Genomic DNA, 17,857 nt, shown 5'->3' on the forward strand with positions numbered 1-17,857 from the left:
ACTTACAAGGGATTGCACTAATTTAGAGGGGACACCAAGCATCATATTGCATCATGTCTCAATTATTAATAAAATAATAAGTGTTGTTTGAGGACGCACAGGTCTCCATAGGGAAAAGTCACACTGATATCATGTGGATCATGTGGGGGATCCACAGGGAGAAGTCCAAACAATGTAGTAAATTCTCTAGACACTGCACATCTTATAACTGTGTTATACACACAGGAAAATAATGATGTAACAAACAAATGTGTATGTTTTAAGAATAAAAAAAACACCGTCTTAATTGCTACATTTACACAAAAGTATTGGCAAGAGGTCATGAGTTCAGCAAAAGTCTGCTTTTCATTTTTTCTTCATCACTTTTATACACACACACACATCCTGTGTGTGTTGGCTGTTAATATCAACAATGCTGAATCACATGATGGTATTTTTCATCAACATGTTCTTCCTGAGAGAGTTTGAGCTTTCACCCACAAGACTTTGAATTGCTTTTTGGACTGTATCAAGAATCGTTCCATTAACAGAAACTTGAAAAAAGGCGAAACAATGGGCAGTATGAAGCAACATGGGTTGGGCCGAACAACGGCGTACATGACACGCGACACTGCTGTTATTGTTCAACCAAAACCATCAATAAGAATTTCATCATCAAGGTAGTCCTACAGGTTTTTCATCTTGATAAAAATATGTTTAAAAAAAATAAAAAGCGTGAGAGCTAATTAGTAAGTACAAACCAGGGTAAATATACCGCATAAATCATCAGACTTGAATCATTTCACTAGGTTACATTTGCTGAGTCAAGCACAGATTTCCAAAATGGCTCTGAAAAGCAGGATTCTCAAAAAGATTTCAGGGGTACTTAGGCATACATTTTTTATTCCTCAGCTCCAGAAAAAGACCCAAAAACAAATTTATAGGGATGACTGCTTCTTGTTACTCTCACTCAGCACTATTACCTCCTCACATTTATCATACAAAGACATAATAAATAAACAATACAAGAAATATGTGCTGCTGGTCCCAAGGATTAGATTTTAATGTTGGAGTCTGGAGTCCAAATTATATTAATTTAAAGGTCCATAGCATGTAAAATTCCTCAAGCGACTATGACATGGTCATAGTCTGAAATGATGTGAATAATCAAAATAATAGTAATATAAACATTATATTTAGGGGTGTACAGGGTACATTTAACAAGCAAAGATATAATCTCTTACAACATTTACATCAACACTTCTAAACTTCAGCTTCTGACTATATAAGGTTATGATATAAATGTAAGTGTGTGTGTGTGTGTGTGTAAATGTAAAATCTGTTTGTTTTACTCCAAAAGAACTTTTATTCAACACCAAAATTACACATCTACTGTACAAACCATGAAACAATGCCCATATCTGAAATAATTAACGTGTGCATGCTCAGGGATAAAAAACCAACAACAAAAAAGTTGTGTTGTAAGATAACAGCTTGATGGCTGGCTAGTGTTGACAAGACACAGTGGCTCCTTCGTGGCATTTTGATTCCTTTCAGTGGTAGTATCGATAGCCATAACACCATAATAACACATACCAAATATACAAAAGAAAAGGCTAAAGGTATTAAACATTAATAAGGTAATTTCATGTAACAAATGTTAATACTGGCACTGGCTAAAAACATGAAATAAGGGAGGAAACACTGAAATACGGTGGAAGCAGAGGAGGTATACAACTCTTTATGTAACGAAGCCTTGTGCTAACAAAAGGCAGTGAAGAAGACGACTGCTAGCAAACATGGGCGAAAACATTCCAAGTTTCTAAAATAAGTTTTGCTAATGTTTTATGAGGAAGGAAATGCATTTAACAGACTTTTTAGGCCTAATAGTTACACACAGAGTGCTTTCAGGTAAGAAAGACCTCTTTACTTGTTTACAAGAAAACTCCATAGGGCACCTTTAATTAAAAATGCATTATCTTCAAACTATGTTCATAATCTCTGAATGCTTCTTATGTGGTCTAATTTTTAAGGGAAAAAATAGCTTAAGTTTAGATGCTCAACATCTTTGAATCTCACAAAATGTTGAAGTGAGGATACTCCCATACAACACTGTCTGTGGCAGTCATTATAAGACACTTTTTCTCACCAGTGGTGCTGGTGTTAGCGATAAATATTAGAAATTATGTAAAATCCCAGGCTGTCATGAAGGATCCACATTCAACATACAACCTACAAAATATTTGCAGATTTACTTGTTGAACGTTACAGCAATATAAGCCCAGTCTTGGCCTTTTGAGCATACGGTTCAGTCACAGTGGTCTCCAAAAACCTGATTGCACAACTCTGAAACCATAAAAAATACACCATAAAACACTTAAAATACTGCTTTTGGCACTTGTGTGTGTCAGGAAAGTCAAGAGGTCTCATCAGTAAACAATTTTCCAGTGTGTGGGCTGTTCACATTCTTTCTCAGTGTCCCCACAGAAACGATTGTATGTAGTTTTAGGGTCAAAACCCAGGATCTCCCTCTCTTCGTGGATCCGGAAAGAGAAGGTGGACACTGATGTTCCTATGAAGAATCTGAATGAATAGATAGATAGACAGATAGATAAAAACACCAGAAGGAAAAGTGATGCACAGTTGATGGAAAGTTACATGAGCATGTGACACAGTGAGAGCAGCATATGCAGCAGTCCTGATTAGTTTTTCAAGTTGAAATATTTTCCTAGGGCTGGTAAAATATCTGAGTTATCTAGGAGTAAAGGTCAATTTCAAGTTGACAGAGTGATGAAACACAGTAACCAACGTAAACTTGTTAGTCCTAAATAATTACCTCTTTTTAAAAAAAAATCAGCAATAACACATGGACCGCGTCAAGTCTTAATAATGCAATTTACACATTTTGTGTTACCATACAATGCCTTCAGACAAAAAACACTAAAGTAATGCACACTGAGACCCATTTCTAAATTTCTAAAAAGTTATTTTTAATTACTCTACACACAATACTCCGAAATGATATAGACAAAGGTATAGACAAAGTACAGCTGAGGCTGATGGAAGTTTTACAGGTATTTGATCATTAACCAAAGTATTGGATCAATTAATTTGATCTGATGATGAGGAAAAGTGAGGGGGGCACTAGTGCAGCAAAATAATTTTTAAGAAACTCAAATTTAAACACTAACGCTAACCCTTAGTTTAAATGAATGACAACAGAGCTAAGCATATGTAATTAATAAATAAGTCATTAATATAAAACCTGTGCCGTCATATTGTCTCATACCAATATGTTGACTGATAAACTGTTATGCTAATCACCATGTAATGAATGCATGCAACAATACCATAAAAACTTTAAAAATCTACCTTGAATGTGCACATATCCACTGGTCAATGATGGCCACCCCTCCGTCTTTAAGGAGCTCCAGGTCCTCTGTGGACGGCTCAAACCGCACCATTTCTGGCAACAACCTTTTCAGCTCCTTCAGTTCTACAACATTACATCGATTATATATAACAACAATTCCCACCTTATTGTGTTAATGCTCTTTGAAATGGTTTTAGACCAGAATATATTTAACAGTTAAACTAAATATATTTAATCACAAAATATAAAGGCTTTTTATTTATAAAAAAAAATTGTCGTATCAACCTTCAAAACACAATTTCATGTAATTTCAACATTACAATTTTCTCCACAAATAATTGTAAACGGTCTCATTACCTTCCCCGTCTGCATCTGTTGCAACAAACACACTGTCGAGTTTGTGCTTCTTCATCAAGCTGCGCATCTTTTTGACTGCCCCCTTAAGGCTGGGGACATCCTCTCTGTGACCCCAGATAAAGTCCTTCCTGCGCAAGTGGGCCCCCAGATATGGACCACCTTTAGCTGAGCCCAGCTTGGCCTGAGAAGCAAATAAATACAGACAACTGTTTAATTATTGCTTAAAACTTGACCATCAATGGGCTGAAATCAATAGTTGCTGTTTTTTTTAAATTAAGTGATCACAATGTCAATCTATAAAAATTGCAGACTCAAACAGCACATGTATGCCCCAGTCAGATACACTGACTCACTTTCATGCGAGTCCAATCTTCACTGTAAACGGTATGGTCTCTGTCATCGGTGGAGTTCAGGTACTTGGCTCGGAAGTCATCTCCTATGAGTCGCAGGTGCTTGGAAAAAACCATACTGCGACGGGTCTACATCAAACACAGACAATTGCAGACACTCACATCAGGTTACAGACGAGAGAGTGGCCCCTTACACCCGTGGTGTCAAAATACCCAACCAAATATCCATGTTATTTACTGTTAGAACACAGTAACATTACAAGGTAACACCACATACAGCAACCAACATACTAACGCTGACCTCAGATCAGATAGCCAAATATTATTACAGTAAAGAAATATTAGAAAACAGATGTCATCTGATACCCAACACCACATATTAGCCCATTACTTTACTTACATCCCAGTAATCCTTCCCAGCATAGTGATCATGGAGGAGTGTCTCTGCTCGGTCAAGCATAACTGATCTGCAAAAGAACGAGACACAAACAACGAGATCTGTGAGAACTAACACTGAGTAATATCACACTTTCATAGAAAAAAAGTCAGATAATCTTTCAGATATTCACAAATAGAAGAATCAAAGACTTCTAGAGGACTTGTGCTTATACTTAAATTAAATAAACTGGCTGTTATAACGAGCTACACCTAATGTGATCTAATGTACACTGTTGGATTAGTAATTAATTAGTAAAGTTACTAGCGCCAAATTAAATGTAGCTAAAGAAGTATTAATTTAAAATGAGCTGCTCTACCTCAGGCTGTAACTCAGATGTGTGTTGGAGAAGATACTAAAGACAGTTGTGTCACAGCAACCTCAACTTTGGGCCTGATTTATTTTTTCAGAACATTACAGAATTTGCCTGTAGACAGATTAAATACAATCTTTTTTTATTATTGCTCGCAGTCTTTCGCTTTGCAGTTTTACTGTACAACTGAATTTATTAAAACATACTCCATTTTCAAAAAGACATATGACAAAAGTATTCAGAGATTTTGTAAGACAACTGAAGGTGGTACGATATCCTGGCAAGATATTTAGATAACACAATTTGTTTTTACATTTTTACAACACACTTTATCATAGCTTTACCAGCACACTTAATATGCTGTCCACTGTTTATAGTAATCTGTAAGTGCTGCTTCACGAGTACAATTAGGTACTGTGTTAAATTTGCAAAAGGGATTAACGTTTAAAAATAATCATCGAACACCACAGGACGGAATGCAATCACAAAATTCAAAAATAATATTGATTTATCTGCCACAGACACATTTTAACAGCCATCGGTGCATGACAAATGTCAACGCACGTGTACAGTCGGTAGACTCACGTCACTGTGATGTTTTTCTGAAGAACCGGGGCCATAATGGAGGCATGGCCTTGAGCCGATATACATGTTACATTTCGAGCTCTCGTCTCCTCGTAGCCCCAAAACCAGCCCCTTGGAAACACACACACACACACACACACAAGCCAGATAAATGAGACAGTTGATGATGAATGGAGAGAAAGGAGACGTGCGAGCAGGAAGCTAGAGATGGATATCATTAATACAGAAATACTGTGTGATCCATCACTGTCCAAAGGAGGTCTACTGAGTTATTCTACTATACTTACAATTCATTTTCTTTGGCACTTGAGCTTAATGAATCTCTTTCGTGTAGGAACAATAAACAAATGCATGACAGAAAAAGTTTGATAACCGCTGGATTCAGGAAACATCAGTGTCATGACAACTACTATGAAAAGATTGTAATCAATGGTAAATACTGTCAGGATAAAAACCCATTTCAATAAGAGCTTTACACATTACACTGCTACAGCAAATTAGTTGTATATGAGTAGAAATGGTAAGACACATGGAGGCTCTTCTTACACTGTATGTTTTAAATTGATGTCGCACTGTGTGGCTTTACCTGTAGTAGCCTTGTTTATCTTTGGAGTACATCAACTTCTCAATGCACGGTCGCTCATCAACTTTTTCCTCCCATTTTCCATCAGTCCATCCCTCCGCGTAGTTTTGCAGTACCAGAACTTGGTCTATGAATGGGCCTCCATTCTCTAGACCCGGGCGAGAAACACAACTGGGTGTTAGGCTTCAACACATTTAAAATGAGCTAAGTAGCAATCTGTTTTAACAGCTGATTAAATAGCGGTGACTGTGCTTTGTTTAAAAGAACCCTTAGTATTTATTAGAGTATAAAAAAGCTTAAAGAATACTCCGTAAATGAAAACCTTTGAGAAAATGTAACTATAGTCTGGGTCACCAAAATTAAAAGCTCACCAGCAATGAATTCCTCAAACTCAATGACAGGCACATTGGCCTGCAGGCTAGTGAGGCTGAAGAACTCTCCCCACGGGATTCGGATCTGGTGGATGTTGGGGCTCTGCCAGTGGTAGAGGCGACCCCACGGGGGAAGCACTAATACCCAGTCATCTCCCCCCTTCCTCAAAGTCTTCACCAGGGACGCCATGCGGATATAGACATCTCTCCGCAGATTGAAACCCTCTGGGGGATTCACGTCATACAAAAGGTACCTGAGGTGACACGAAAGGACTTAGAGTCTGAAAAAGCTTTGGATAGGGGAAAAGCAGCAAGAGGTTCTTTGGTGAAAATCTATCATATTCAGTAACAAAGTCACCTTTAACAAAATAAGAGCCATATTTGTCACATTGCAGCTAATACAGTCCAAATTATGCTTACTCTAGGACCTACAAGAATCCATAATTTAAAGCTTTTTAGGAATCTATTCCTTCTATTTTATGGTTTAAGTAACTTAACCTTTAACTCTACAGAAAGTTCATCCTGTGCCAACATTTAAAAGGTGGTTTGTTGTTGGAACTGAACGATGGCAACAGTCTTAACAGGTAATAATCACAGGAGCGTCACAAAAAACAATAAAATAGTGCCAAGATTTAATCATACAGTCTATGGCCATGACATTATACACAGAGGACAAAGAGGAGAAACCAGCATCAGCATTACATGATAATAATAACAAAAACACAAAGAGCAAATTCTTGATAAAGGTTTATAACCTACAAACTGCTTGATCAGTTTAATACGACCATGAAGCAAACAAATGCCCATGCACAGGTAAAACTACCAGTAAGTAACTCATGCCACCTTTTATCAACAAACCTCAAAAATCCTTGACATCAGATATCATTAGTTACGTAAGGGTTGTTAGTTAGCAACATAATCCCATTATTTCTAAACTGTAAAGGCAGAAAAAAGGAGACTGCACTACAATTAAGTGCAGGATGATGAACTATTTATACGCCGAAATACACTACAAGACAAATAAGTTTTGAAAATCGTATTATAGGATAGGTTTATAAAGAATGCATGGTTCTAAAACGCTAAAAGACATTAAATTGACAACTTTTTAAACGGAGTCAGGTACACCTTTACCTTTCTCCAACAAAAGCCGGTTACTAACTCCGGCAAAAGGGGTAGAAATACAGCCTTTAAAGGGCGAAGGTGTAACCTGGAGCTGTAGGTAGCAGATGACCTTTACAGCTGAACAGAGATGAATTAACTGTGACTGTAGTTTCACGTTAGTGTGGTAACGTTAGCCGCTAGCTGGCTAACACTCACCGCAGGTCCCTGGCGGCGGCGACGGATACGGTGGCCGTGTGGCTCGCACTGTACACATTGTCAGAGTTTACGGCTTTAAATGCTGCAAACGCGACGAAAACAGACAAAGAGAATGAGGTCAAATAATGTCTTGAAGCGATAAACACTGCTGGTATACGCACTGCCCTGTGCGCCATATTTCCTCTGAGCCACGCACTTCCGGCAAGGTAAAAAGCGTCTGTACGGTTGCCTAGCAACCTGCAGTGGTCTGAATTTTTCAGGTTCTTCAAGATAGTGGAAAATGATAACTTAACATCTGAAATCATCAAAATAAACGAAATGTAATACTTGATCTCATATGTTAGTCAATGAAATTGTAAACAAAAGAGAAAAAAAAAAAAAGAAATTACAACCCCGGTTTTGAATGAAATGTGTGTATTTTAATATGAATGAATGGAAATAAATGTCCATGGTAGAATTTTATAATTTCCTTTATAGATCCATTGAAATGTTTCAGTCAACGTATGAGGCAGGTACAGCCCAAGTTTTTCTTAATGTCCTTTTTTAGTTGTTAGGCACAAGGTGTTTGCTTTCTTATTTTCCAGGAACAGGTAAAGGACTGTTACAATATAGTATATAATAAAAAGAAGATTTTTACCTCAGCAAATTTTGTTTTTCCACCTCTTACAGAAAATACATATGTGGTGCTTTTCCTTAACATACTAAATATAGTGTCACAGTAGGAAAAACACAATACAATTAATGATGAATGATGAATTTTATTTAGTTTCTTTGTGCATGCTTTCGTGGCTCACTATGACCCCTTGAATAGGACAAACCCACTGTTAATGTTAATATTACTGTATTACACTCAAACACGCACATAAAGCAGTCCAAGCTTAGCCAAAACACCTACAATGATCCCATGTGCCCTGAATTGAACAGGAAACTGGCACTGAGAACACATCACTGGATGTTATCCTGGTCGTATGTTACTCCCAGTTGTCTTCTGGCCTCATCTATAACTTCTGCTAACAGGCTGGAATGAGCCCACGGCATCCATGGACTCTCTTTTAGTCCTGGAGGGGAACAAGCAATCACAAACAATGATAAGCAAAAGACCACAAGGACATATATGAATCATATTTTGACAGCTGATTGGTCAAGATAAGCTATTATCATATTAAGTATTGAATTCACTTCTGAACATGTTAATAAAAAAAAACAAATAAGATCAATAAAGATCTATTGTAAATGCTACAGCTAACTGTTTAATCGTTACACATTAGAGCATCTTGTACCTTTCAGCAGACAGTGGCGGACCTCCTCAGCTTCATATCGTAGACCTGTGCTGTTGGTGAAGTTTAGGGGCATGCCAGCCTCTGGCAGGGGGAACTGCATCTCCTTCCCGTTCACCTCCAAGGTTGTGGGGCACCACATATGGTGGGGTACCTGATGTGGAAACCGGTGTAATGTAACTCGCCTTACATGACATGCTAGAGCCACAACAATGACCACTTGCTTTTGACTGGCTAATAGTTACAATTTGTATCTCAAGTGAATGTACTTTTAATTATCCTGTTGAGCTGAGATATAACACTAGTATTTCACCACATCTACTGTGTTTTATCATGTTTTTTTATGTTCTAATAAGTTTACAAGCCTCAACTATACTACAGTGTACTATACTTGAATTCAACAGCTTAAGTGGGCAATTTCAAAACAGACAGAGACACACTGCATAAAAAGGTAAGGTTTAAAGGTAAGGTGTTAAAATGTATGATTTTCCGTTTAGCTTTCCAAATAAAATTATGTAAAGATCGCACACGACTACAAGTCTACAGGCGCACACTGGTAGCTCCACTGGCTGCAAAACTCTTCACAATCAGCTGTAGCTTCATGGGTTAATGCACTTGGAACTGAGTTCTAACAAGAGCATGCTAATGTTAACAATAGCCTACAATTAACATTAACATGATGTTATTTTGTCCTGTATGGAGAAGACGTCTCTACTTTTCTTACTGAATGCTGTGCTTTCTGTTACCTTAATGGTGCCTTTGGTCCCAGTGATGACGGCATCACAGGTCATCATCATGGTGATTGAACAAGTGCAAACGGCCAGTCTGTTTCCTGAGAACCTCAGGACCAGAACTGCTGTTCCATCAACACCTGGATAAAAGATGTAGTGAGAGCTTTGGTAACTCTGGAAAAGTGGCTACTAATTTCCTCTATAAATGATCTCTGGATTTTATCTCATAATAACTATCAGGGTTTTCAAAGACTGAATATTTCATTTAAGTATTTAACTTGTCATTCACTAAAATGTTCCTTCCCTGAGACAATCACCTGTGTCTATGCAATGTCCTGTGGCTTGGATGGACTCGGGCCTCTCGCCATTAAAAACCATGAGGACAAACTGCAAACAGTAGATTCCCAGGTCCAGCAGTGCCCCACCTCCTAACTCCCTCGCAGCCAAGCGAGAGATATGGGTGAGTGGAGCTCCCAGATCAGCCCTCACCATCTGAACATCACCCACTTCACCCTGGCCCAGCAGTCTCCTCACTTCAAGGGATACGGGAAAGAAACGCGTCCAAATTGCCTAAAAGGAGACATGGAATGGGTTATCAGACAAATGGTGAATTGTAAATGTGATTTTGGTTTAAAAATGACTATATTTAGTTACCTCCATGAGAAAAACACTGTTGTCTTGGGCTGCGGTGATGAGTTCCCGCACTTCCCTTGAATTCATGGCCAGGGGCTTCTCAATCACCACATTCTTTTTGGACTTCATAAAGAGCTTTCCAGTACTCAAGTGGTGAGGATGGATGGTGCCGATGTACACCACATCTGAAGTGAGAAGGAAAGAAAGACAAGTGTTTAGACACATTATTAAATAGTAAATTAGTATTCTTGGAGCTTGAGATTCATTCACTGGTCTGACACTTTGGCGAAGTAGAATGTGTTCATTCAAATTTAGACCAAAATCAGATGCCATATGCTGACAGAAGAGCCCACCAATGTCTGGATCTTGTGCCAACTCATCATAACTTCCGTATGCTCGAGGGATGTTGTGTTTTTTGGCAAATTCTCCAGCATGCTGCAGGTCCCTCGCTGCAACAGCCACTATCTAAAAAAAAAAAACATAAGCATTTATGTGCAGTAATTTAAACTGAATAAATATGTATCAAACCTTAAATATAAATAACATTGTGAACAGAAATCTGCCAATTAATGAATTGCAGAAGCAAATAGATCAAATATTAATTCTGGAATTGAAATTAATTTTTAAAGAAACAATTTGTAATGCTAAATTGCCCATTCCCACCACTAATGTGTGAATCATAACTAGCAAATATCTGTCAAAATTAGTGCAATATGATGTCTTTAACCCATATAGTCGCAACCTTAGAACAACCATAATTTAACAAATGAGGGAAGCAATAACACTTGAAAGATAGATTTCACTTATTACACACATACATTTCATGGATTTACTGACATCCGGTTCTGCTACTGCCAGCCTCAGCTGTCAAAACAGGTTAAGTTTACCCAAACGAAACACAGGTTCTAAAGTGAATACAACGGTAAGCATTTGGACCACCACATTTCCCTTCCTTGGTATTGGAGGCACTGTCATCGTACAAAAACCTGAAGTATGCAGTACTTTGACCTTTGTGTCAAGTGTACAAAAATTTAGCATTAAGTAAATTGCTTGCATTGTAGTTATGAAAGCATGACTGTTCAGCATTATAGTTGGAAGGAAGAATGCAGTCCCTAATCTTCCAGCCAGCAGTGGGAAAACAACAGTGGAAGTGCAAGATCATCCTCTTGGTAGGTTAAACAGCTGTACAACCAGTCTGACCTTGTACATTTTGTTTAGGACAAGTAATGCTTTCTTTGCTGATTCCCCATGGGAGGAATTCAAGGAATGTGAAGTGCTTTGCTCAAGGGCGCATCAGTGGTGGTAATGAGAACTCTGAGGTTATGGACAGCCAAAGAATAATGGGAATAGCTCTAGTTCTTTACCTAGATCGGAAGTCACACAGGATAATAGGTGTCCCACAAGCCCAACGTTTATTTAAGAATCCAAGAATCACTTTTATTGGTCAGGTATCGTGTTGCACATACAAAGGAATTTCCACTCCATTTTTACGCTTCGCTCTCAAATGCTACAGAACACACACCCACTTAATGCAACGTTGTTTATTAGGCGTGGGTTAAAACATGAGCCTATGTACATCATCAAACGTTACCCCTCGTGCGTCACTCCCCGGAGTCAGGGTTTCCGTAGAGCAACGCGAGAAGTCATCGGACCTGATTTTACCTGCACCTGCACTATTCACCCGGTTCCAGCGTGTTTTGCCCATGTGCAAGCTACCCCGGCTGTTACATGTGCGCAACCCCCTTTGACCGTTGGTCTCCCGCCCTCCTGAACATGTCGGCGCCAGCTCTTGCAGACTTAACCCACCGCCAACCCAGGGGGCCGCTCCGCGTTATTGATAGTGGGCTGTGTTTTAGTACATGGAGTGTGCCCAACAGTAAGTCTCGCAGGTTAATTTGATAATGCAAAAGTTGGAAACAGGAACAAATGGCATATTTTTTTTTTTTACCTCTTTCTTTAATGAACTACTGTACATTATCCGCAATGTTTGTCAAGATATGTCAAAATAGAAGTCAACCCTCATAAAGAGTGGATCCAGGGAAAAGAGTGTCTGATGAAGAAAGAAAACTAATATGCTATTGATTTGGGTAGTCATATACGTTCTTTGTCGTCTTTGCAAAAAATGAACGCAGCACAGAAGATGTGTGAGAACTCGTGTTTCTGTGCCAAGAAACATAGATGGGCTACTTTATTTTACCGGAAGTTTAATATGGCATCTTAACAGTCCAACAATGTTTGGGGGAAGCAGATTTATCTGAAGCAAAGCACACGGTTTCAAACTTCAGGTTTTTATGTTCTGTCCAAAAATCCTAATTTTTCTGCACAACAAAGAAACATAACCTCAGGACGCCCGGCAGGTAGGTGCGAAATTTAATTTAAAAAGGGGTAAAATTAAAAAAACCCAACAAATATTTCTGAATTTAAAAACCCAATACATGCAAAGTATTATCTTAAATATTTTTTGATAATCGACTCATTTTGCCCTGACAAATAACTGGCCACGCAAATGGCCAGGCTAAGCCTGTCTAATACTTCTCTCCCTGCTTCATCCCCCTTCGAAATGAGTCGACCCATTCCCAACCTCTTCATGGATCCTTCTCCAGGCAGCCATATCCTTGCTCGGCGCCTCCTGGAGAACTCTCCCTCCCTTTCCATTGCCCTTTCATCAGCCTCTTACCCACCCCATACCCAGTGGACAAGGCTCTCTTGGCATGAACATGAGGTCATAACTTGTGGTTCCCGAGACCGGCCCAGGCCTCGCGACCTGGCCGTGTACTTGCTCAGCATGCACACAGCCCTCCAATGGCACATTTGGCACCAAGGTCTCCTTCGCTCGGAACCACAGTCTGGAAGTGCTGGTAGCTTTGACTGCCAACCTTTGAAGCCTGTGGGGCACGCCAGTCACCCACACACACTGGATGCCTTACGATTTGGTTTTTGGCATGCAGATGTGCCACCATTGACCATCTTTGGCGCACCCAACTCGCCAAACGATAATCAGGCAGACCAGCAGCCATGTATTCTACCTATGACGAGGAATCACCCTTTACCGAATCTGATTGGCTGGCATCAAAGCAATGAATTTGTGATATTCAGCGACAGACCAGGCTGCTCCCATTGGTACGGCTCTCTCTCAGCCCAGAGATGCAACTGGAAGGCCATAGGTGCGCAGTGGGAAGTGGATACCAGAGGGGTAGCGGCACGCAAGTTTGGTCTGGAACTCTCTGTCCAGGTCAACATTCCAGGGGCTCCAAAATCCGACCAGCGAAAGGGCCGAGGGCTGTGATGGAAGAGCACTGATCTGGCTGACTGAGCCTGTTCCAGGTTGGTGTATGATGGGGGCGTTCCCAATATCTGACGGTTCCTTTCCTTCGGCAGATGTCGTAGATGGCCCCCTGCGTTTGTCCACCCATGAAGGCACCAGTCGGCAGTGGCCTCCTCCAGGGTGGTGTGGGTGGTCCAAGGATGCGAGTTGTAAGGCTCAACCCACGGCTGTTGGAGACCTGGGGGGGCTGGTAAATCGGCCAACCTCCCAAAAGCTTAGACTTCCTGCCAAAAGTCAACCAGACGAGTCTCTCCCATCAGGCAGGGAGGTAAAACAGCAGAGCCCAGTTCCTCCCCCCCAAAAAGAGTGCGAAAGGACCGCCAAAGGAACAGCCTTGGAGCACCAGCTGCACTCGATCCAGCCTAAGCCAGACCACGAAAAAAACAAAAAAGAAAAGCATTGGCTCACTTCTATCATATCACTTACCCATGCTCAAGTTCATTCACACCTGATCTTCTTAGCCATGGCTAACCCCTCAAAACCCCATGGCAAAGCCAGTGTAAACAGATAAATTAAACCACCTGATGCACTAATCCTAGTAGTGCCTTACCCGTTTTGCGATTACTGTCCTAGGCACGACGGTCCATATAATCCTCCTTTGCCAATTGTGTAGTGCCCACGGGCGTTAATTGTTGGCCGGCCATCCCTTCCCTTTCCCAGAGATCCATCTGCTCAGGGTGAACAGAAGTTGACGGTAGTTCCCCTGTCGCCACCTCCATCCCCTGGCCAAAGATTTAAAAAAGATATTAGCAAAAGAAAAAGTAACTTTGTCTGTTAGAGGAAGTGGCTCATTAGTTGGACTAAATCCATTAATATCATTAGCAATAATTTTGCCAGGCTCACTAAGACCACTCAACTCCCTGTAAGCTATTACACCATGGCACATTACAGATCATTAGAATATCTCCCTCCCCATTTTGCAGCCACCCCAAAATCCTCTAATCTTGCACGAACGGTGGATACTACCGAATCTCTTCCTGACAATGTCTCATTCCCTCGATAGCCTACAAAACACAACAAGCCCTCCACCATCACAACCACTACTTGACCAATGACAGTGGGTTCCCAGGTCCCAACCAAAGATGCCTCTGGGACATGACCTTCCCGCAGCCCCAGCTGTCACTGACAGAAAGGGGTGAAGGAGTCCGTCGTGGCCCTCCCACGGGCGTTGTTCGCAATGGGCATCTGCCGTCCCGGCTGATGCCAATGTTCCAGACCCCAGTAGAGCTCTTCCCCCGCAGGCTTGTTCCCCCGCATCTGGCACAACCCGGCCTGGCCTACCATGCGACAGAGATGCATTCCCACGCTGCAAGAGGGGAAAAGAAGAGGTTTAAATAAAGGAGAGAAGGGAAACTCAGAGGAGGCCGCAAATCGTTCCTCCTTACGCAACTGTGTGTTGTTCCCTTCCTTTAAGTTAATGAGAGCATCGGGACAACACTCATTAACCACTATTATTTTATTTTATCGTAAATCAGCATTTTTACCACCCCATAAATGCCTGACAGTTAAAGTAATCGCAGTACAGCTAGTATACCCAATTCTACCGAAAGCTCTGCCCATAGCATGCGAAGCCCAACCAGGAGTTAGTCTTTGGAGACAAAGAAGGTTCGCGAGCTTGCAAAGCACAGAAAACGGATTTGCTGCAGCTGTCACCAGATCTCATGTGACCAAGGCTCATGAGCTGAAATGGAGGTCGAGTTTAGAGAAAGAAGATGACTCAAACAAAAATACACAACTAATGGAATGACCAAAAGAATCAAACAATATTTTAACTACATGTGGTGCAGTGTTCACTCGCTATTATTTTACAGAAGACATTAGACATTTCAAAAAAAGGGCACTGAAGGATTTAGTTGCCCAGCAGTATTGATATGCATTTTATCAAGCGACAATTTTGAAAAACCTCCATTAAATCTTAGTCAGGATTTTATTACACTTTACATGTATCTCTGTATTTGCATTAGCCTCTCCCTATAATATTTGCCCAGAGATAAACTACATGACCGTCTGGCTATACAAGTCCGATTTTGTGAGCATGAAGGTGACATGTGGACAAGCATTTTTCATATTTCACTTGCAATAGACAACAATTTATGTGCTGTGTTATGCTTACTTAATGTTGTCTTTATGTTAAAATAAGTCAGATAATATCTAAAAGCTTTGTAAGTATCATAATTAAATCTGTACTTAAGAGAAGAAAAGAAGTCGTTTCATATCAATGAGATGAACTGCTTTATGGTATACCTGTACTGTAAAAAGTACTGTAACTTTTTAGACATATTCAATACTTCATCACTGGAAGCTATCCAAATCAACAGGGACCCTCCCCAGACTGCTTTCCAGGTTGTGCAGCAGCTATTTTGGGTTTCTCATGCTAACCTGACACCTAACAGAGCGGACTGTTTCTGGAAACACAGACTGGCAGTCACCAAAATAGTGGTCACCGCCTGGTTGAATTTCACACCCGATGTGCTGAAAGGTTTCTGCCATATACAAACCATTTCTTATTGATGTTAAAGTCGAAAAAGATAAATGTAAACATGTTGATTCTTGAATGCTGGGATATTATTTCAGTCAAAGTAACAGTTAATTCTGTGCTAGAGACTCTTAAACTGTTGAGGGTGTGTCTGTCCTGTATGTGACAGAAACAAGGGCATGTCTGACGCTCCACCAGACAGACTTGAGATTCCAGTTTTGTTGGTGACTGAAATTATAAGTAGAGAAACATTCTAGATCCTGTCAGAGACTGAGAGCGAGAGAAAGGAAAGGTGAACGAGATTGAAAAAGAGAGAGCAATTCATTTGTATAAAGCTTTTTCAGGTCAGCAGACACTGGGACAGAGATCCCTTAATACCCCATCATCACAGCGCATTCTGCCTCTATAAGAGGAAAAGAGACATAATGTACCATAAAGACAAGGTGAGGATGGGTGATGATTTAATGGAATTTTTGTCTAGACCCAGACTGACGTGTATTTAGTTTATTATATGTTCCTTTTTCATGTGGTCGACACTTTATTGTAGACCAGGATGTGTCTACATCTACAGGCCAGATTGACAGGATATTGGTTGCACAGGAGTGGAGGAGCCATTAGAATTCTCCTATGATTCTTAGCCTTTGTATATTTTCTAACCTTTCTTTTAGGAATAAATTGTTATTTTGGGTCGGTGATCATGTTTAATAACCGTTGTGTAACATTATAGCAGGTATTTAGTGTAGTACTTTAGCTCTAACAATACAGGAACAAAATGTTATGGTTCACTATTTGATCAGGGCGGGTATACTGTACACAATGATATCGTTGGGTTTTTATAAGCAGCACTGACAATCTGTGTATATAGTACAGTATGCAAACAGAACACAAGGTTTTCTCTGTGTGTGTTTGTGTGCTAGTTTAATTGTTAAGCATTAAAGTCCAGCCATTAAAGTCCAGCCATTGACTAGTCTCAATCTGTGCTGACTTGTTGATGATGAGACACACCTCAATTCCTCACTCATATGTATGAATGTGCAGTCTCACACACCCCAACAACAACCTAAATATTCTAATTTGAGAGAATCAATCAGTTGTTGCACATAATCTGATAAATATATAAAATAAAATATATAATGATGCAATAAATTAAAGAAAAACGCTAATACTTTGTATCATCTATGTTTCATCTCTTTCCTGATGTGCTGACAATGTAGCCCAATCATTACCACCTGCGTATGCAGGCCATCAGTCGGATCAGCTTTACTGCAAGTCGTTTGTGACGCAGCCAAATACAAGAGCGCACAGAGGGAGCATCTTTATTTTGCGCATTGTCAAAGCACGTTTAAACACACAGAAGAATCACTGACGCACACTGGTAAAAAAACAAAAACTGATGACGTAATATTTACAGAGTTCTGCAAGATTAACTGAACTGTGGAGTGGGCCTTTATCTGCGGATAAAAATAAATATACGTACCATAGTGGCTTTTTAGTAGAAAGTCCTTCGAGAGAATAAGTGGAAACTGGTTTTAGCCTTTGTGTAGCTTCTCACAGCAGCCGTCAATGTGGTCCGAGTGAGTACGTATTGCCGGGTGGGCGAAGAGCTGTCCCGCTATATTCAACTGCAAACCACTCCCACCTGTCTCTTGGACGGGAACGCGCACTGGGAGCGCGCCTGCCGCTTGGTGGTACAAAAAAGGAGGATGCACTTCCTGCGGCAGCTCGGGGATGATGGTGCACTTGTACACCGC

At 40.3% G+C, this 17,857-nt stretch overlaps 2 protein-coding genes across 2 annotated transcripts; both read right to left on the reverse strand.

Annotated features, from left to right (window-relative positions):
* Positions 1-880: 880 nt before the first annotated feature.
* pofut2 (protein O-fucosyltransferase 2) lies at positions 881-7,851 on the reverse strand. Its single transcript, XM_035677303.1, has 9 exons — positions 7,665-7,851; positions 6,348-6,601; positions 5,980-6,124; positions 5,394-5,504; positions 4,460-4,526; positions 4,063-4,188; positions 3,710-3,890; positions 3,352-3,475; positions 881-2,562 (listed from the first exon to the last, which is right to left on the reverse strand). Exons 1-9 carry the CDS (start codon positions 7,838-7,840, stop codon positions 2,409-2,411), a joined length of 1,338 nt encoding a protein of 445 aa, XP_035533196.1. The 5' UTR covers positions 7,841-7,851; the 3' UTR covers positions 881-2,408.
* Positions 7,852-8,217: 366 nt separating this feature from the next.
* LOC118339360 (trans-1,2-dihydrobenzene-1,2-diol dehydrogenase-like) lies at positions 8,218-12,010 on the reverse strand. Its single transcript, XM_035676949.1, has 7 exons — positions 11,897-12,010; positions 10,659-10,770; positions 10,327-10,490; positions 9,990-10,242; positions 9,688-9,812; positions 8,945-9,095; positions 8,218-8,722 (listed from the first exon to the last, which is right to left on the reverse strand). Exons 1-7 carry the CDS (start codon positions 12,008-12,010, stop codon positions 8,610-8,612), a joined length of 1,032 nt encoding a protein of 343 aa, XP_035532842.1. The 3' UTR covers positions 8,218-8,609.
* Between the last annotated feature and the right edge of the window lie 5,847 nt (positions 12,011-17,857).

The sequence above is a fragment of the Morone saxatilis genome, unplaced genomic scaffold (genome assembly GCF_004916995.1).
Source record: "Morone saxatilis isolate NCDOM2014 unplaced genomic scaffold, NCSU_SB_2.0 Contig5, whole genome shotgun sequence".
Taxonomy (NCBI): Eukaryota; Metazoa; Chordata; class Actinopteri; family Moronidae; genus Morone; species Morone saxatilis.